General features: G+C 38.1%; 1 protein-coding gene and 1 long non-coding RNA gene across 2 annotated transcripts in view; one reads left to right on the top strand and one right to left on the bottom strand.

Annotated features, from left to right (window-relative positions):
• Window positions 1–4,292, top strand: part of Rad23 (UV excision repair protein Rad23) — a 112,820-nt gene extending 108,528 nt beyond the window's left edge. Inside the window, exon 6 of the mRNA XM_074170784.1 lies at window positions 3,722–4,292. Coding sequence (XP_074026885.1) covers window positions 3,722–3,924 — 203 coding nt within the window. The 3' untranslated portion in view covers window positions 3,925–4,292. The remainder of the gene's footprint in view (window positions 1–3,721) is intronic.
• LOC141480592 (uncharacterized) overlaps window positions 1–21,977 on the bottom strand; it is a 415,328-nt gene that overhangs the window by 381,101 nt on the left and 12,250 nt on the right. The gene's annotated exons all lie outside the window — the stretch shown is intronic.

The following is a 21,977-nucleotide window of genomic DNA, read 5'->3' on the forward strand; positions in this document are numbered from 1 at the left end:
CTGTGGACATCCCCTCATGACCAGTCCTTTCACTGTGATGTCTTCTAAATTAATACTTATTGATCTACTAGAGAGCATCTTGAGTATCCATTTTCCTACTACCAGGGGTACATTCCTGGAGTGTAGTTGCTGGGTAATTGTTGGAAAGATTGTTTTATCAAACGCTTCCTCGATATCTATGAATATACCCAGGGTGGATTCTTTATTATCCAATGATCTCTCGATTCTGCCTGCCAACCACATGGTGAAGAGCAGAATCAGTAGACCTTTCCGGAGTATATGCATGCTGATTTGGATGAAGTGGGTTGTGAATTAGTACTTCATCTCTTATGTACCGCTCACATAGCCTCTCCATGGTTTTTAAGAAAAACGATGAGAGACTAATTGGTCGGAATGCTTTTGGTAGGGTATAGCCCATCCTACCTGGTTTGTGTATAAATACTACTCTTCCTTCTCTCCACTTACTGGAAATATACCTCAGAGCTAGAGAGGCTCTGAATATTCCAACCAGGTGCGGCATAAGAGTGTCCAGTCCCCACTGAAGTAGGGCTGGTATTATACCGTCAGGTCCTGGAGACTTGAAGAGGGAAAAGCCCGATATAGCCCATCTTATTTTGTCCTCATCAATTACTGCACTAGCAGATAGCCAGTCGTATTGTGAGGGTGTTGTTGGTACATCCATCCAGTTCGTCGTTGTAGGAAAGACAGAACCTGGGAAGTGAGTTTCCTTAAGAATATCAGCACTCTCCTGGAGGTTGGCGGCTTTGTCGCCATTTTCCCTCGTCAGGATGCCGATACTCTTACGGTGGTCATTTGAGAGTGCCTTTTGTAGCCTAGAAGCTAGTGGGAAGTCTTCGACTGCCTGTAGGCAGACGATAGGCTCTCCAGGCTTCTCTTTGCTTTCGTCTGCAGACTTTTCTGAACTATCTGAGGTTGGCTTGATATATACCCCAGTCCTCTTCGAGTCTTGTACGTTTTGCCTTGTTAAAGGTCGTTCTCGCTGCCTTCCTGAGGTGTTCCAATTCAGGGCACCACCATGTGTTGGTTGTGCTATCTGTTTGAACCATCCTCATCGGACAGGATTCCTTGTAGGCAGTGTCTATTTTGTTGTGGATAGATACCGTGTACCTTTCCAGTTCTTCATTGTTGTCAGGAGTCAGGACCTCTGTTTCCCGCAGAGCTCCTCTTAAGACTCGATTGTAGAGAGCTACATCCGTCCTCTTCGGGTTACAGGATTTTACAGTGGTCCTAAGATTCTGGTTTACCGAATAGGTCAGCCAGCGGTGGTCTGTCATTGAGATATGGTCCGAGACTTGCTACCGGCGTTAATAAATGTCGGCTCCGTGCCTCTATTCAAGATTGTTAGATCTTTCTTAATTATATATTCAAATAGGGACTTACCTCGAGCGTTGATATCCTTGCTGCCCCAGCTTAAGTGGAGAGAGTTTGAGTCGCAACCCAATATGAGCTCCACTCTCTGGTTGAGGCAGTGATCCACTAGTACCTCCATTTCTCTGGTCGGTGGTAGGGTGGTTGCATCTGAAGGGAGGTACACCGATGCGAGTATCAACGCCATATATTTGCCTTTTCTCACCGGACATTCAACTTTAACCGCAGTGAGGTCTGAGGTGCTGAATTGTGCCATCGGGAAGGCACATTGTATTTCCTAGGAACGTAGACAGCCGTCCTAGGTTGCTGATTGCTTGGTAAGCTGAAAATTTGACCGGTTAGGCTACTGAAACCAGTAATTTTGGTCTTTATTATCCACGGCTCCTGGACCAAAGCTATTGCCTCCTCCAATACATCAAGGCGGCGACATAGTGTTGCTGTTGCCGCCTTTTTGTGTTGGAGGTTGCATTGTATGATTTTTATCTTTTTTCCAAAGTCCTTGCCCATGAGACAGTTGTTGGATTCAAGTTACCTTTAGAGGTCCATCTGCTCCCCCACTGGGGGAAGGTGGCCTCGCTGTTTTTGGGTGCCTCCTCCGTCAGGTCATCGACCGTCATCTGTTCAGATGCTTCGACTTCCTTTTCGGGACCCATGGTGGCCTTGGAGTCAATATCCACTTTAGGTGGCTCGAGTTTCAAGGACCTGCGGTCTCCAGAGGTACCCTCTGCTTCTTTCCTTGTTACCCTTAGTCAGTGAGGTAAACGCGTAGCTTAACCTCATCGACTTCTTCTTTAGGACAGCCATATCATCGTTTCCGATCCCGAAGACGAAGAGGTGTCCTTGTGGGTTCATCTTAGCCTCCGGGATCCAGAATGAGGATTTGGTAAGCTTTGGGAGCTTATCCACACTGACGACCGCAAGTGATGCCTCCTCCCACGGCTTAATATTCATTGTGGCTTTCTTCAGCCACTCTAGCGTCACGTCGTCGTCGCATACCACTCTGATGATTTCACCAGAGTATGTCCACGACTTGAACGTGGGCGGTTTGCTGTTGTTGCCGGAGGCGGAGAAGATAATCTTGTCCAGCTCCTCCAACAGTTTTTGATGAGACTCTCTCGTTCTGCGGTAACCTTACCGTACGGGTTTGTCACATCTATGATCGCTACCTTGAGGTGTCTCAAGACAGCCTCCACGAAGGTTTTGGAAGGTGCAGCGGCATTACTGTCGCTGCGCAGCTTTTTCAACCTTCTTGGGGTTCCCTCCGTGGAGGTATTCGCGTGAGGGCGCTTTCCTGCAGTGGCAGCCGGTTCCTTGCCTTTTTTCAAGGCGGAGCTCTTGGCGCCCGCCGCAAGAGGTGCCCTTGTTGTTGGAGATGGAGTGGAAGAGGGGGAGGGTGCACTCATAGTTGCTAACATTCCTGCCTCTTTCGCTCTCTTTCTCCTCTTGGCCTCAGCGCCGCTAATACGCTTGCGCCTTGGCCTTTGTGTTACTTCACGAGGTGATCTGCTATGTCCAGCCTCATTCTGAACGGTAACTTGGGGTGAACATTTCTGTTCATTTCTAGCCCCCGCCCCAAATTGAGGTGAGCATTGCTGTCCAGCCTCGGGATTGGTTGTTTTTTTGTCTTTTTTGTCAGTGTTCATGTATGTTCCCACGAGTAGCAAGGGAAGGGTTGGTCACCTCTGGCAGAGCCCCGCATTACCAGAGGAAGGCTAGTTCCAATGAGGTTTCGCCCGGTTCCTCAAGGGACTCGTTCGTAACCGCATATCACCCTGCGGTCATTCAGCTGTCGGCACGATTCCTTACACCTTAGCTTGGGTAGGCTGCTCCGCGGTGGCATGTTTTGGGGGGTTTTAGTTCCCCGCACCCTACTTATTTTTGCCACTAACCAGGAGTCCGGCGAACCCGTCTATAAGGCCACATTGGCTTTCCGGACCGGGCCTCCAGTCCTTTGGCCGTTCCCCTATCCGCCAACTGGGGACGCGCCCGATAGGTAGCCCAACCCACGAGTTCTTCTTATGATGATATTCTGGGTCTGAAATTGAGAGTTCTCTTTTCAAAATATTAATAATTTTTATTCTGAGTCAAAAACCGTGTTGTGAAACATAATTCAAAAATCTTTCTGAAAAGGTGTGTTCATGATACCAATCAAGTTTCAACATTTAGACATTAGTTCTGAGTAGTGTTGGTATATTGTTTATTCCTTTTTTCATAGACGGGTATCATTAGGTGTAGGTACTTCAACAACGATTGTATTACTTTCTGTTCTGAAAGTTCCTTGTAGAAAGACTCGTTCTGCCGGGAAAGTGAAATAAATATTTCCATTTTTCAGGTGGAGCCTCTCTAGTATCTCAAGCTGCTTCTGGTGGCCCCCCTCAAGGAATGATTCAAGTAACGCCTCAAGATAAGGACGCCATTGAGAGGCTAAAGGCTTTAGGTTTTCCTGAACATCTAGTTGTACAAGCTTACTTTGCTTGTGAAAAAAATGAAAATTTGGCTGCTAATTTCTTACTTTCCCAAAACTTTGACGAATAACTGCTTCAAATTCACATTTTGTTTTGTTTTAAATCTTTGCATCCATTAGGAATACCCTTATGATATAAAATTGTTGGTTTCTGAGTGGGTGGGATGAGTTATTTAACCCTTTTTTATTGTGATGTGTTTCTATCAATATTTTCAATAATTTGAAATTGTGTTTACTAGAGTCTTGCTGTAAATAAGCTCTTGAAATGAATAGAAAGTTTCGACTTTGAAACTACTGATTAATTGAGAATTAATTTATCTAGTAATTTTCTCTGAACAAATTTGCCCTTTATTTATTTTAGTAATTTGTACTATTTTCATGACTACCAACATGTTATCCTTGATAAAAATCTAGAAAATATATTTAACAGTGCAATGTATTTCATTTGTTTTTCAGAATTTTCAATTAAAAAAAATGTTTAGAAACTTATCGAATTTCTCATCAACAAAACAAAAATGAAAGTTTGTTTCCTAAACCAAAAGTAAAAGTCCATCTGAAACAACTACTGTTAACTATCCATTTATATGAAAATTTTAATGTGAACTGAAATACATGCCATTTTTCCAGATTTTTTCTAAACAGTTATTTTCTATTGTGGCTAAGTTTGAATAATCGTGAATTTTTCAGCATGAATATCCAATAGAGATTTCTGACTTCGCAATGACTTTTTTTCTCGAATACACATTTATAAGATGAAACATGTTGGATTATACAATTAATAATTCTAAAATACAAATCATGAAATTATAAAATGTTGGATTATACAATTAATAACTCTAAAGTACAAATCATCTCTAAATATATATAACTCAAAGATGACTGACTGACTGACATAGTGATCTATCAACGCACAGCCCAAACCACTGGACGGATCGGGCTGAAATTTGGCATGCAGGTAGATGTTATGACGTAGGCATCCGCTAAGAAAGGATTTTGATCAATTCTACCCCCAAGGGGATAAAATAGGGGATGAAAGTTTGTAAGAAACTTTGTCAATTTTAAACCGATCAGGCTGAGACTTTGCATGCATGACGTAGGCATCCCCTAAGAAAGGATTTTGATAAATTCCACCCCAAAGGGGATAAAATAAGTGGTGATGGAAGATGTAAATGTATTAGTTTGAACCCATCAGTAGTACCTAATGGAACGAATAAATTGAGACGAACAAAATAATTTTTAGTTCTAAATGTTGACAATAGATGGCGATAGTAGTATTTTAAAACGCGCTATCGTTGTGTTTTCACTGAGTTACATATACCCGATGATGAGTGGCCGCCGTATCTAATAGTACATACTATACCTAAATATTTCTAGCGGATTATATTTGACGATTTTGGCTGTTCTTTTCTTTGCAAATTTTGGGATGCATTTGCTTTGTTTCGGTTTAGTAGTTCTGGTTATAGACTCTGCTTTATATTTGGCATTTGTTTTGTTTTTGTTTGGTTTAAGTATAGGTTTTGTTGGTTAGACTTTTTTAAAATGGCTAAAGGAATTCCGAACGTTAATGGGGAAGTTGAAGAATGTACTGTCGTCCCTATTGTTGGTGACGGTGCATGTTTGTTTCGTACTCTCTCTTATTTAATGTACGGAACACAAGATAGAACGATGGAGGTGCGTTTAGAAATTGTCAGATATGTGGTTAATGACTGGAGCAAGTTTTCAATTATGACCCACGACAGGAATGGTGATAACTACGTAACACCTGACGAATATTTTGCTGATATGATGAAAAATGATACTTATGGCGGATTTTGTGAGATAATAGCAGCAGGATTAATATTCCCATTTGAGTTTTAAGTTTATAGAAACGGTCTCATAAATACGGAATCTGGATCTAACGACTATCCGGTAAGGCGATTAAGATTCAGCAAAGATTTGTCGAGTGGGCATTTTGATGCCTATCTTCCCATAGCAGCACAGAAAATTACTCGGCGTCGTATGGAGGTAGCTGTAGAAGAACATGCTTTTGGAATTGATACACCTTCGCAACTTGAAGTTGATAAGAGTTGTCAGGAGGTACCTGTTTCAGAGCGTGAACATTCACCTATGGTATCTTCAATAAATTATGATGAAAATTTAATAAGAAGTTTATTGTTCCAATCTGAGTCTGTGACATTAATAGAAAAAAAGAAAAACAAACGTAGGGCAAGGTTTACTAATTACACACGAAAAAATCAAATAAAAAAGGCACAAAAAATATGGACAGACTCTACCTGAATCCCACCGTGAAGGTGTGTCTGAATATAAGAAAAAAACCCTGATGTACAGAGGCAAGCTGTCGCCACCTACCAGGCTGCATACCCTGAAAAAGACAGGCAAGCTTTCGCCACCTACCAGGCTGCACACCCTGAAAAACACAGGCAATCTGTCACCACCTATCAGGCTGCAAACCTTGAAAAACATAGGCAATCTGCTGCACTATATCAGGCCAGGAATATCGATGTGCATAGAGTGATTCAGTCACGATATATAGAAAATACAATTCATCGTGTATGGAGAAGCAAGTTGCTTTTGGGTTTGGCGTATGACCCAGATATTGCTTATGGAACTGACAGCAGAGTAATCTGCGGTTCTATGACGTACGAGTGTCAGTGGTGTAACGCCTTTAAGTGGAAAGATGAGACACCTGGCATGTGTTGTAGCGCCGGTAAAGTACAACTTGAGCCGTTTAAACAACTGCCTGAACCACTTTACAGTCTGGTTAATGATTTACACCCAAATCATGTACATTTCATGGATAATATCCGAAAATATAATGCCTGTTTTCAAATGACTTCCTTTGGTGGAAAACAAATGAAAGAAGGCGGTTTTTCACCAACTTTTAAAGTTCAAGGACAAGTCTATCATTCAGTTGGAAGTATATTACCGGAACCTGGGCAGGATGCACAGTTTCTGCAAATTTATTTCGTCTGTGAAGATGATAGAGAAGCTAATATTCGATGTTCTAAATTTCCTGATTTGAGACCAAATTTAAACAAACAATTGCAGCTTATGTTACATGAGGTGAACCCATACATAAAAGACACTGATAAAATATCGCCTTCAGAGTCATTCAAGGTCGTAATACATGCAGATAAAAAACCACAAAGAGAACACAGAGGCAGATTCAATGCACCAACGGCAAATGAAGTGGCTGTTGTATTGGTAGATCAGCATTTTGACCGAAGAGACATCATCCTCGAAAGCCGAGCAGAATAATGATCAGAGAAGGAGAAGATAACTTTTTGGTTAAATATCGCGCTGTTTTTAGTCAATATTTGGTAGATGAATATATTGGAAAACAGCTTTGTTCACTCTGTGTATTATTTCAGTTTTGTTTTTTTCGACTCATTGAAATATATCTTATGTTTTCATAGAAACGATATGTTATTGATTAAAAAAAACAAGAAGTTTGAGAAGTTGTTTCAACTGAATTTTGAATTGCAAAACTTGTGTATTTCTGCTAAATCCAAAAGGTTATGGGCCCAGTACATGTAACTGTGTTCTGAAAAATCCTGTAAATAAGTTTTGCACAAGTTCATTTTGCGGAAAAGTGTCACTGTCACATCGAGTTATACTTCTGGTTCTCACAAGCCAAGAAAGTGAGTAAAGATGGACAAGCTGAGGTCTCTTCACATCTAAAAGTTTGATGGAACTAGTTTCCACCTGTGGAAGTATCAGATGCAAATTATCTTCACCGCCGAAGGACTTCTGAATCTGGTTGACGGACAGAAACAAAAGTCTGCAACCACAGATGATGAAAAGGAAAAGAGAGAATGGGAAGAATCCAATTCGAAAGCCATGCTTATCATTTCGACATCAATGGAGTTCGATCAATTACAGACAGTGATGAGTTGTAAAACAGCACCAGAAATGTGGAGTCGACTAAATATCATCCATGAACAAAGGTCGTCAGTTAATAAGGTGATACTGAAACAGAAGTTTTTTAACTATAGAATGTACGAAATTGATAGTATTGCTCAGCACATTAGCAAACTCGAATCATTGGCACACTTGCTGACGTAGGTGAACAGATTTCCGATATCGACAAAATAGCTAAAGTTTTGGGAAGTCTTCCTGCCAAATATGGATCTTTCATCACAGCGTGGGATTTCTATGATGAAACCAAACAAACGTTCAATAACCTGACGGCTCGTTTGCTGAAGGAAGAAATGAGTCTATCTCAAAATGACGAAGCCGCAACAGCATTTGTAGCAGCAAAACCAAATTCGTATCATTCAGATAGATATGACTCCTCTAGTAGCCATGCTAATCGTTCGAATCTTCAGCAAAAAAAGAATGTTGAATGTTTTTTTTGCCACAAGAAAGGTCACTATAAGTCCGAGGTCAGGTACAGGTCAGCTAACAAAAACAAAGATAACCGAAAAATCATCAGTGGAAATTAAAACATCAAGCCTTGAGTGCCGATCGGAAAAATCTCGAATTTGAAGGCTACGATAATGCTTGGTTGGTGGACAGTGCAGCATCAAAGCACATGACATTTCACAAAGAATGGTTCACAGAGCTCCATCCAATAAATCCTCTAGTATCAATTCAGCTCGGAGATAATTCTTTTGTATATGCAGAAGGAATTGGTTCAATAGAAGGGGAAGCTGTGTTAGAAAAGGAAAAGCTATCATGTACTTCACAAAATACCCTTTATGTGCCAAATCTGAAGAAAAATCTATTCTCAGTGGGAGCTGTGACTGAGAAACATTTGAAGGTTATTTAAAAAAATGATAAGATCGAAATTTATAACTCTACAAAGTTGGTGGCAGCTGGAAGAAAACAGTATAATCATTGCTTAAAAATGTTATTTGAAAACCCTAAAGAAAGCCAAGCCCATGTAGCAAGCATACCCAATTCAGTTATGTTATGGCATGAAAGATTTAGGCCATGTTAATTTCCAAACTTTGAAGGAAATGGCCGATGAAGGTCAAATCCCAGGACTGAAAATAGCTAGTACAGAAGGTTTGTTCTGCGAATCCTGCCAATTTGGGAAGCAATCTCGAAAACCATTCAAAGCCAGTATCAATGAACGAGCTATTAGACCTGGAGAATATATACATTCCGATGTAAGTGGAAAGATGCCTTGTACATTCATTGGTGGAGCTGATTGCTTCGTTCTGTTCAAAAATGAGTACACCTCATATCGCTGTGTGTATTTCATAAAACACAAAAGTGATGTGTATTCTAAATTCCTCGAATTTGAGAGAATGCTTGAAAGACAAAGTGAGAGTAAAATGAAAATATTCCGGACAGATAATGGAGCAGAATATATTAACCAACGATTCAAAAATCATTTACAAAGGAGAGGAATCATCCATAGAAGAAGCTCCGCATATACTCCTGAACAAAATGGTACAGTTGAAAGGGATATGAGAACAGTAGTCGAAAGTTCCAGAGCTATGCTTGCAAATACTTAATTATCAGACGAACTCTGGGCTGAAGCAGTCAACACATCACTTTACACTCTGAACCATCGACTTTGTAAGAAAACAGGCAATGAAACGCCCTACGAAAAATGGTCAGGAAAAGCGTTGGATCTAAGTCATATGAAGAAATTTGGGGTTGAGGCATATGCACACATTCCTAATAGATTCAGGAACAAACTCGAACAGAAATTAAAGAAAATGATATTTGTTGGATATGATAGTTACAGTTCTAATTATAGACGTCTTGATCCCCAATCGAAGAAAATTTCAATTATGCGAAATGTTAACTTCAACGAAAATATAGTTGCAAAAAACGGCCCCAAATATGGGAGTGCCACAAGGTTCTATTCTGGGACCATTGCTTTATATAATATATGTCAATGATTTTGCAGGTGATGTTGTAATGTATGCAGATGATACAACCTTACTGGTAAATGGACCAAACATCTCCGCTACAGTTGACTCTGCTCATATAGAAATATTGAAAGCACAGGATTGGTTCTCCAAAAATAAATTAGTTTGCAATGATAAAAAATCCTCTTCTGTAAGATTTAGTTATGCACCAAAAGGGTATGATCACAGCTTACTTTTAAAAGCATCAAATGGTTCGTTAAAACAAGTAACATCAGTTAAATTCTTGGGACTTAACCTCTCAGAAGATTGTAAGTGGAATCATCACATTCATGAAATGTGCAAAAAAATATCACCAATGTGCTATTGCCTGTATCAACTTAATAAAATTGTGGACAAATCTGTATTACTTATGTTTTATCATGCACATGTTCACTCTTTAATCTCATATAGCATATCAGCTTGGGGTTTATCTAGTGAAGCGCAAAGGGTGTTTATTTTACAAAAGAGAGCTGTCAGAAATATTCAAAGAGTAAGTAGACGCACGAGCTGTAAAGAACTATTCAAAATCCTAAAAATTTTAACCTTACCTTGCATTTATATTTACCAGATACTGATGTTTGTAAAATCAGACAGATAATTGTTTGCTCCATTGAATAGAAACAAATACAGTACAAGAAATTCAACTTTATTGGAAATACCAATTCACAGACTGGCCAGGACCGAATCAAGTCCTTTTTATATGGGTATCAAATTATTTAATAAATTGTCAACTCATGTTAGAGAAATGTCGCTGAGAGAATTCAAACAGTATGTGAAACAACTTTTAATTGACAAAGCCTATTACTCTGTTGATGAGTATTTGAAAGATCCTATGTAATGTATAATTTGTTAATGCCTTCATGGGTTGATTAGAATGCCAACACAATTACCAAATGTGGCTCAGTTCATAATTATATTTAATTTTGATGTACCTACAATTTCAATCTTATAATCGACTGTTTCAATCAACGGGGTTTTCTATCTATATATTTAGATTTTATTTTATTTTATCTATCATATTTATTTTTTATTTTTATTATTGACTTGTTCTATGTCATCATGTTATGATCGTTATGAACGAATAAATATTATTATTATTATTATGGATACCTAGAACTTCAAGGAAGAGACAGTACGAACCCTGAAGCAGATTACAATGAAATGGAAACAGAATTTCATCAAGATCACGAGCAGGACGATTCAGTCATTGATAATGAGTCGACAGAAAATCCATCCAGTATTCAACTTCGAAATCGAGCCTCCATCAATATACCATTGAGATATCGTGAAAATTATGACATAGCAATGGCAGCTGTCATCAATGAACCAAAAACGTATTCAGAAGCAATGTCTAGTGCTTTCAAAACAGAATGGAGAAAAGCTATGGAAGAAGAAATGGCCTCATTGGAACAAAACAACACCTGGTGTCTTGAGAAACTGCCCACAGATCAAACAGCTATTGGTTGCAAGTGGGTTTTTAGAGTCAAATATAAATCGGACGGAACTATTCTCAGATTCAAAGCAAGATTGGGCGCTAAAGGTTATTCACAAGCAGCTGGAATCGACTACGAAACGTTTTCTCCAGTGATTAGATATGACTCAATACGAATTCTTGCACTGGCGGCAGCTGAAAACATGGAAATGAAGCAATTCGATGTCAAGACGGCATTTTTAAATGGAGATCTTCAAGACAATATTTACATGTGTCAACCAGAAGGATTTTAAAGTAGTGATACTTCCTTGGTCTGCAAGCTAATAAAAAGCCTATATGGTCTGAAGCAGAGTCCACGTTGCTGGAATCAAAAATTTGTAAAATTTATGACCAAATTCTCGTTTGCACAACTGAATGCAGACAAATGTGTTTTTCGCGCTAAGTTTCAAGGAGAAGAGATATATATTGCTCTTTACGTAGACGACGGACTGATCTTATCGAAGTCAACTGAAATTATTGATATGGTATTGAAGGAACTCACATTACAATTCAAAATAACTATCGGAAATGAAGATTACTTTGTGGGAATTGAAATATATCGAGAAAGAGAACTAAACCAGATTTTCATAAGCCAGCAGGGATATTTATCAAGGATCCTGGAGTTGGGTTGGGTTGGTGTTAAACGAATATTCAGATATTTGAAAGGAAGTCGTGATGTTGGTATCAAATATGGAACAGAAAGAATGAACTTGCAAGCCTTTTCTGATGCAGATTTTGCCGGAAACATTGATACTCCCAAATCAACAACTGGCTACGCAACTATGATGAATGGAGGTATCGTAACATGGTCTTCACATCAACAAAAATGTGTATCGAGATCAACAACCGACTCAGAATACATAGCAGCGTCTGATGCCGCTCAAGAAATTGTTTGGATACGTTCATTTCTACATGAATTGAAAATTGTAGTAGAAGAATTGACAATATTTTTCTTTGATAATCAAGGTGCTATTAGTTTGGTTAAAAATCAAGAACTTCACAGGAAAACCAAACATATCGACATAAAATTTCATTATATAAGGGAACAAGTGGAGAATGGTTTGCTATCTCTATCGAATGTCTGTTCAGAGGAACAACTTGCAGACATGTTCACCAAGCCACTTCCAAGAATGAAATTTATTAAAAATAGAAATGCATTATCCATCTCTGCAAGAACGTGAACAAAGAGTGGGAGTATTTGTTCACTCTGTGTATTATTTCAGTTTTGTTTTTTTTGACTCATTGAAATATGTCTTATGTTTTCATAGAAAGGATATGTTATTAATTAAAAAAAAGATAAAAAAAGAAGTTTGAGAAGTTGTTTCAACTGATTTTTCAATTGCAAAACTTATGTATTTCTGCTAAATCCAAAAGAATACGCAAAAATAGAAACTGAAAGACTAAACTATATAAAAAACAATCAAGCCAAATTGCGCGCAGATAATTATATTCATTTAAAAGATTCAATTGGACGGCAAGATACTAAAGCAAATCAGCTGGGACAAATGGTAGTTCTTCCATCATCCTTTACTGGTGGATCAAGATACATGCATGAAAAAACGCAAGACGCCATGACCTATGTTAGACATTACGGTCGTCCTGACCTTTTTACTACTTTTAGATGTAACCCACGCTGGAGTGACATAAATGAGCACTTACTTTCTGGATAAAAATCTCATGATCGATATGATATTATTTCGCGTGTCTTTCGATTAAAGGTAAAAAAGGTCATGGATTTGTTGATAAAAGGGAAAATATTCGGTGAAGTGCTATATGTATTCGACGGAATGGCAAAAACGAGGTCTTTCGCATATTCATATACTTTTATGGCTTCAACATCGCATCACTCCGGATCAAATTGACAATATTATTTGTGCTGAAATACCTAACCCCGATCGTGATCCTGAGCTTTACGAAATTGTTAAAAGTAATATGATACATGGCCCCTGTGGAAGTTTAAACCGAAATTCTCCATGCATGAAAGATAATTCGTCCAGCAAACGTTATCCTAAGGCTCTTATTAAGGAAACTCAAACCAGTGAAGATGATTATCCGCAGTACAGGAGACGTTCTCTGGATGACGGTGGATTCTCTGTCAATATCAAGGGTGTTACAATAGATAATCGTTATAATCCAGTGCTATACAGGGCTTTTCATGATGAGCGTTAATTAGCTGTTTCTGGTAAATTGTTCATCGGATCAACCTGAAAATTCCACAGTATGCATAAGTCAATATGACCTACACGCCTAAAATATTTTAGACGAAGCGGCGTTGTTGCTTCTACTATAAAGTAGCGGCTTCTTTGATTTTTCAAATGGAACACCCCGTATTTAATATCATATTATGATTCATTATCACTTTGTCAACAAATTCATATACTATTTCCCTATACCTATCTATTACCGTTTAGAAGATATAAATTAATTTCGATATTTTTTTTACCAAACATGAACTTTTATAAATGCTGATAATCTTGAACTCTCTTGCACTAAAACGATCAAATTTGAAATGGAGTGGAGTGATACTATGAGGATCTTCACTCCGAGTCATATTTTCATTTGCCTCATACAGGGTCTTCAAAAAATGCAGATACTTTGATCTCATGAGAAAATGAGTGGAACTCAATTTTTTCAAATGGAACACCCTGTATATTACAACATTTTTGAGCTCTACATCCAATTTTAGATTAACTTTGTTCAGATAATACTATTTCTATTTTGAACCGTTTTCGAGATAAACTGTTTCAAACGGAAATTGACATGGTTTCCTTGTTCATCACCCATTTTTGTAAAACAGATTTCGTTTGATGTTTCTCAATTAGTCACAGATAATACAATGAAAAGATGATTATTAAAATACTCCTCAACCATCGAATGAAACTTCTCTTCAAACAATAGTTTTATTAACGCTGAAACACGAACTGAAAATAATAAACCCATAAATTAATGAGTTAATTTAATCGTCAGTGTATTTCAGAATATGTTCAAACACATCTCCACCTCTACTTAAACAAACATGTAATCTCTTCAAAGGATTGTCATGTGTAGCGCTTCTGATCAAGTCTGGAGTCAAACTATTGAAAGCAGTTGTAACTCTCAATTTCATATCTTCCATTGTTGTTATTGGAGTAGAGTAAACCATATTTTTAATGAAACCCCACACGAAATAATCTAATGGATTGCCATCTGGTGTTCTAGGAGGCCAACGAAAAGGTCCATTATTACCAATCCATCTGTCTTCGAAGATTTCGGTTAAAGCTTCGCTGACTAAATGAGAATTATGGGGTGGAGCACCATCCGTTTGGTACCATACACGTTCTCTTCCTGGTCTATTATTTAAAATCATTTGAATTCCGTTCCTCAGTAAATCTTCATATTTTGATGCATTCAAATTATCATCATAAAACTCGATATGAAAAATTGACTCATTCTTTATGGCACAAAATACATTGAATTGCCATCTTTCTTGAAAACCTCTTTGGCGGACAACATGGGGATTTTCTGGCGCCCAATAATGACTGTTGTGTCTATTGAAAACTCATTTTTTTGTGAACTTGGCCTCATCTGTCCATATGATATTGTCAAGGAAATGTTCATCCTCTTGAGTCTTGACAAGTAACCATTCAAAGAATTCCACTCTACGAGGTAAATCAGTCTCTTTCAAATGTTGGACACAGTAGAACTTATAGGGATGCCATTTATGCTTAGTAAGAATTCGACAAATTGTCACGTAGGGTATACCTATCTCCCTTTCAGCCTCGTGCAGAGAAGCATTTGGAAATGCATGAAAGTATCACAAAACTATTATACCATTGTCATCATCATCCACTTTAGTCTTCTTACGAATGATTTTTGGACGGAAGGTTCCATTCAACCTACAGTTTTTTAGTAGTCGATTTATCACATTATTATTCGGCTTCGGAAGTTGTCGATATCTTTCATGAAATACTCGGAATGTTCTACTTGCAATTCTATTGCACTATTATTAATAAATTCAAGAAATATTCATTACTGTAACCTAATCTTGACATTATTCTATTATAATTGGTAGCTATCACAATCAGTCTAAACCACCAACGAAAGTCTGACGTTAAATAATTGGTTTATTTATTTTTCCAAAGCACACTATTAAAAAATATTTATGTGTAGGACTGTTGTACGTTAAGAGACCAATACCTCAATGTATACAAATTGTAACTTTTTCTAAGGTAGGTACATACCAATTTCGAATTGACTGATCTGAGAGAGTTAAAAAAATGGATCAAGACGAAATATTACTAAGTATAAAAAAAAGTTGAATATCCAAAATAAGTGATGAATTCAAAAAAACGAGCAAGAAAACCACGTCAGTTTCCGTTTGAAACAGTTTATCTCGAAAACGGTTCAAAATAGAAATAGTATTATCTGAACAAAGTTAATCTAAAATTGGATGTAGAGCTCAAAAATGTTGAAATATACAGGGTGTTCCATTTGAAAAAATTGAGTTCCACTCATTTTTTCATGAGATCAAAGTATCTGCATTTTTTGAAGACCCTGTATGAGTCAAATGAAAATATGACTCGGAGTGAAGATCCTCATAGTATCACTCCACTTCATTTCAAATTTGATCGTTTTAGTGCAAGAGAGTTCAAGATTATCAGCATTCATAAAAGTTCATATTGATTTATGCATACTGTGAAATTTTCTGGTTGATCCGTTAAATAGTTTGTCAGAAACGGCTAATTAACGCTCATCATGAAAAGCCCTGTAGAGTATTGCCATTCAGTGAAGTCAATCAAATACGTTTGCATGTTAATAAAGGGTCAGATCAGGCTACCTTTACTTAAGAGAACGGGAAGGATGAAGTTACAATCTATGCAAGTGGTCGATATATAAGTTCAGCTGAAGCAGTTTGGCAAATTTTCGAATTCCCAATACATGAGCGTTTTCCTCCTGTAGTGCACCTTGCTGTCCATTTAGAAAATAGACAGAGAATTTATTTTAATGAGCAGAACTTGTGCGACAAATTGAGTAGTTCTCCTACAACTACAGTCCTCTCCTTTTTCGATCTGTGTAACGTGGATGACTTTGCAAAAACATTGCTATATTCGGAAGTCCCTGCGTATTACGTTTGGAACAAGCGATCTTTTCAGCGAAGGAAGAGACGAGTGAATGTTGAAGAATGGTCAGGGGTCAAAAAAGAAAACGTTCTAGGTAGGGTTCATACTGTTCATCGAAACAATACAGAATGCTACTACCTTCGAATGCTTCTACATGAGATCAGAAGCCCAATTTCATTTGAAGCGTTGAAAACTGTAGATAGTCACTTACATCCCACTTTCCAATCCGCGTGCAAGGCTCTTGGTCTACTCGAAAATTATTGGCATTTGGATTCAGCTCTTGAAGAGACAGCACTTTGTCAAACACCGCATATGATTCGAGAGCTTTTTGTTATCATTTTTGAAAAATATTTGTTCGGTCTTAAAATGAAACACATACTTCTATGTATCCGTTATATTACATTACAATTTTATTGTTCTGCCAGGTTTCCGACCCCCTATGTTTTTGGGAAAAATACCTTTCTGAAGACTTTAAAAAACAACTGGATAGGCAAGGTGACGTGAATGTAGAGCACTCATCGGACCTGATATTCAACAAATGCCTGTCTGTATTAGAGGATGCCGTATTATCATTAGGCGGCCGTCCTCTTAAAAAGTATGGATTACCTTAGCCAATAACATCAATACATTTTGAAAATAGAGAGTACGTGAAGGAGACCAGTTACGATACAGTGGCCTTGGAAGACGCAGTAAGAAAAAATGAAGCATCTTTGAATGACGAGCAACAGGAAGTTTACAATAAAATTATCACAAGTGTACATGCAAACGACGGTCGAATATTCTTCTTAGACGCTCCAGGTGGAACTGGTAAAACCTTCCTAAATAATTTACTTTTGGCAAAAGTAAGAAGTACTCACGACATTGACCTGGCTGTGGCGTTGTCCGGCATAGCTGCTACATTACTCAAAGGTGGTCGAACTGCTCAGGTTACTTTTAAGTTACCACACAATTTATTCACTGTCGAGACTCCCATTTGCAACATCTCCAAACAAAGTAATTTTGCTGAAGTTTTAAAGAGTACAAAAATAATCGTGTGAGACGAAATAACGATGGCTCATAAAGGTGGTATCGAAGCCTTAAACAGATCACTGAGGGATATAAGGGGTAATACAAAATTAATGGGTGGCGTAACAGTTTTGCTGGCCGGAGACTGGCAGACTCTACCAGTGGTGCCAAAAAGGAACCAGAGCTGACAAAGTAAAGTGGTGCATTAAGAAATCTAATTTGTGGCTCAAGGTTAATATTCTTAATCTCTCTAAAAATATGAGAGCACATTTGGGCGGGGATGAGTCTGCTGGTAGATTTTCAGATCTCCTTCTTGAAATCGGTAATGGTGAGTTTCCATCGTTTGATGGAATGATAACCATTTTGGAAGAATTGTGCACAGTTGTTACCACGGTTCAAAAATTGCTGTCTAAAGTTTATCCAGACATTATTTATATACATGACAAGCCTATTGAATGGTTATGTGCAGCAGCTATCAACGATATCCTGCTCATGTCGTTTGAGGGCGAAGAAAAGGTCTATACTTTGATTGATACTGTGGTTAATACAGATGACGCTACTAATTACCCTGTAAAATTTTTAAAATCATTGAAACCGCCAGGTTTGCCTTGTCATAAGCTCAAGTGTGCTGCGTGTGTGCACTCCAATTATGTTGTTGCGAAATTTAAAACCACCAAAACTTTGTAACGGTACGAGATTGCAAGCGAGATACATCGCAATATAGTGGAAGCCATTATATTAACTGGGTGTGCGAAAGGGGAAACTGTATTTATATCACGAATCCCATTAATATCTAATGATATTCTGTTCGAATTTAAACGATTACAGTTTCCCCTGAAAGTTTGCTTTGCCATGACAATAAACAAGTCTCAGGGGCAAACTCTCACATTTGCGGGTATTGACTTGAGAGAACATTGCTTCTCTCATGGACAGTTTTATGTTACTTCTCACGAGTAAGTTCACCCAATAGCTTGATAGTTTTAGCGCCTAATGATGCTGCTGTGGATTTAAAGGAAGGTGGGTTTTGATGCGTTTTTACCAAACCGGAAAAACTAGGAGGTCCCGGTGTCATTGTGGAAATTGATGAGAGTAAATTTGGAAAACGCAAGTATCATCGAGGCTATAGAGTTGAAGAACAATGGGTTTTCGTCGGTTTTGAGCATGGTACGGAAAGAGTGTTCATAGTAGCAGCCGAAAGGCGAGACACAGATAGCCTTTTACCGACAATAGAGAACTGGATTAAGAAATGAACAATAATAGCTTTGTTACGCCAGCAACGCAAAGTACGGAAATCGCATTTAGAAAATGTCAAAATTAGATACTTTTTAGGTGCTTTTTAGGTACCGAAGTCAAAAATTAGGTGCTCTGTAACTTACACCGCCACTCAATACTCAAAGTTGCGTTGCTAGCAGTATGTGATGCTAGCAACGCAATGAAAATAATAAAATAATTAATATTAAGGGAACACTATTAGGTGCTCTAATCAAGTGATAAACGGTGAGGATCGTAAAATTTTCTAATTAATAAACAAAAGCTTCCAATTTCGCTAAACAACAGATCTAAGAATCAGGTTTCTCGAAAACGAGGACGAATGCTCTATCAGGTATAAATTAAGCGTGGTAATAAAGTGCTAATTAGGTGCTTGCAAGAAATTAAGATGAAAACGACCGCGAATAAGTGAAAAAAAAATCGAGATACCTGATTTGAGAAAAAAAATAACAATATGCAATAAAGTCTTGAGATACTCGTAAACTAATACAAATACAATCAAAATTAAATGCTAATCAAGTGCTCACTAGATAAATAATAGTAAACCTAGATTCCATAATGCCTATGGGGCATTATGGAAAACCACTATGACTGATGGACTGAGTTCTTACAGTACGTTCCTCGATAAGTAAGAGTATGAGAATAAAGTGCCAATTATGTGCTCATTAGATATTTATAGTAAATCTAGATTCCATAATTCATATGGGGCTTATGGACCCGATAACCACCATTAAAAAAAATGTTTAAAATATGTTTTTTCCGTTAACCAGCTATCGCACCCCTACGAACGATAACCCTCAGAAATCAAAACTTGTGCGAGCTAAGAACTAACGAGGTCTTACCTTTTAACGTGTGATTCCTAACACGGTTTGGACTATTATAGCAAGTGAAAATTGAACGTTCAGCCTGGGGCTTGAACCATCGACTCACACATCGGCCGATTGACTGAGTGAACAAAGCATCCACGTCGAACCGGTCCGTACCGACCGGTTATCGTTCGTAAAACAATATATTAGGGAAAGTATTTATTTGCTATGGCTGGATTTATTATTGAAAGATGACTACCTGAATCTTATAAAAGGTGTAGGGGTTTTCCGTCAGGCAATGCTATAATAATGAAAGGTAAACTTCTATTATCTATTACGTTAATTTCTGAGTTACCTGACTTGAAGAGGCTTGCATTGAAAAATTTGTTTTCTTGTGTTTCTGAATCTTGTTGCTCTAATATCATATTTTGAAAATCAGTTAAATTTCATATGAAATATCATCAGAGTCTTGCCTGTTTTGATCTGAATATTCATCATTGAAGATATTTTGGTAATCAGATATTACAATATTTTGAAAATCAATATTTTGGTCAAGAGTTTCGTTTTCATTCGAGGGGTTATTTATTTGATATAATTCCTCGGATTTGGATGTTGGTCTAGAATGAGGTGTGAAATAATTATTCATATTTTGTGGGCCTTGTCTTTGTAGTCTGGTTGTTATGGACATTGGAGTCGGTTGATTTAGAGGTTTAAAATTATCTTTTGGTTTCCAAACATTTTGACTTTAAAGTGGTTTACCAAATACTTTTTGATTGCTAAATACTTTTTGTTGTGGTATTTGGCGTGGCTGAATATTTATAGGTCGACTTGGAAATTTTGGTTGAGTGCTAAAATTTTGGAATTGTCTTGGCTGATTAGATTGTGATGGAAAATAGGAATAACTTTGATTTTGTAAATTTGCATAATTCGGTCTTTGTGGCGGTATCTGATTTTGAGAAAGCGCAAAATTTTGTTGAGACGCTGGAGCTTTATTATTTGAATTTAGGATCGGTTGCAAACAAGTGTTACTTCGATTTTTATTTTCGTTCATTAGAGAATAAAAATTTTATTCTTCAATGAGATATTGTAGTGCAGTTTCTAATGAATCGGGATTTTTTAATCAAACTCCTGTTTGTAAGTGAGGAGGTAAACATTTCAAAAACGTAATCCGGTGTCGCCAGTTATGCACGCCCACATTGACAAGGAGCTACACGAGATGTTATCGTTGGGAGTGATAGAAAGGTCTAGTAGCCCTTGGTCTTCGCCGATCTTGATGGTTAGAAAGAAGGACAACTCGTTTAGATTTTGTGTCAACTATCGAAGGTTAAACGCTGTGACAGAAAGGGATAGTTACCCTCTCCCTTATGTCTCTAGTGTATTGGATAAATTGAAAAATGCTCATTACTTATCGACATTGGACATTAAGTCTGCGTATTGGCAGGTACCCGTGGCTGAGTCATCACGACCTTTTACGGCGTTCACAGTACCTGGTAGAGGACTCTTCCAGTTCTCTAGGGTTCCGTTTGGCTTACATAACAGACCAGCAACGTGGCAACGCCTTATTGATAATGTCCTAGGTCCGGAGCTGGAACCCAATGTCTTCACTTATTTGGATGATATAGTGGTAATCGCTGACTCATTCGAAGAACATGCAAAAATTTTAGATGAAGTCTTTGTACACTTGAGGAAAGCCAATTTGACTGTCAGTTGGGACAAATGCCAATTTTGTAGACCAGAATTGAAATATTTAGGTCATGTAGTAGACAGAAATGGTTTGCACGTTGACCCTGATAACGTAAAGGCTATGTTGAATATTCCGTCTCCTAAGAGTGTGAAAGAGGTACGAAGTATTATTGGAACTTTTTCTTGGTATCGTAGGTTCATACCCGATTTTGCGACATTAATCTCACCAATAACATGGTTGATGAGGAAAGGCAGAAAATTTTTGTAGACACCTGAGTGTAAGGACTCTTTCAGAAAGATTAAAGAATGTCTTGTGTCAGCACCTGTGCTGAATTGTCCTGATTTCAATCTACCGTTTGTAGTTCAGTGTGATAGTAGTGGATTTGGAATGGGAGCAGTACTGTTGCAGAAAACTCCTGAAGGCGACAGAGTGATGAATTACCTGAGTAGGTCATTGAGTCGTCAGGAAAGGAATTATTCGACAACAGAACGAGAATGTATGGCTGTACTCTGGTCCATCGAGAAGCTACGTCCATATTTGGAGGGAATTCCATTCACGGTGGTGAGGGACCATGCTTCGTTGATCTGGCTGCAAAACTTTAAGGATCCCACCGGCAGGCTTGCACGTTGGTCCGTGAGGATGCAGCAGTTCGATTTTAAAATTATCCATCGAAAAGGTAAAGATTATGTTGTTCCGGATCTGTTGTCTCGATCTGTCCCAGTCGTCGATTCTGCAGAATCTGTCCCAATACAATCCAATGATCGTTGGTATGATAAAATTTGTAGAGGTACTATCTCCAAACCATTGAAGTTTTTGCAATGGCGAATCGTGGATGGCAGGTTATTCAAGCATGTTGGTGTGAATGGTGTGTTGTTAGGCGAAACAGAGGAAAAGTGGAAAGAAGTTGTTCCGAAAGCTGACCG

Source organism: Leptinotarsa decemlineata, unplaced genomic scaffold, assembly GCF_025532065.1.
Source record: "Leptinotarsa decemlineata unplaced genomic scaffold, Ldec_3_MD MMD2_P_RNA_scaffold_9, whole genome shotgun sequence".
Lineage (NCBI taxonomy): Eukaryota > Metazoa > Arthropoda > Insecta > Coleoptera > Chrysomelidae > Leptinotarsa > Leptinotarsa decemlineata.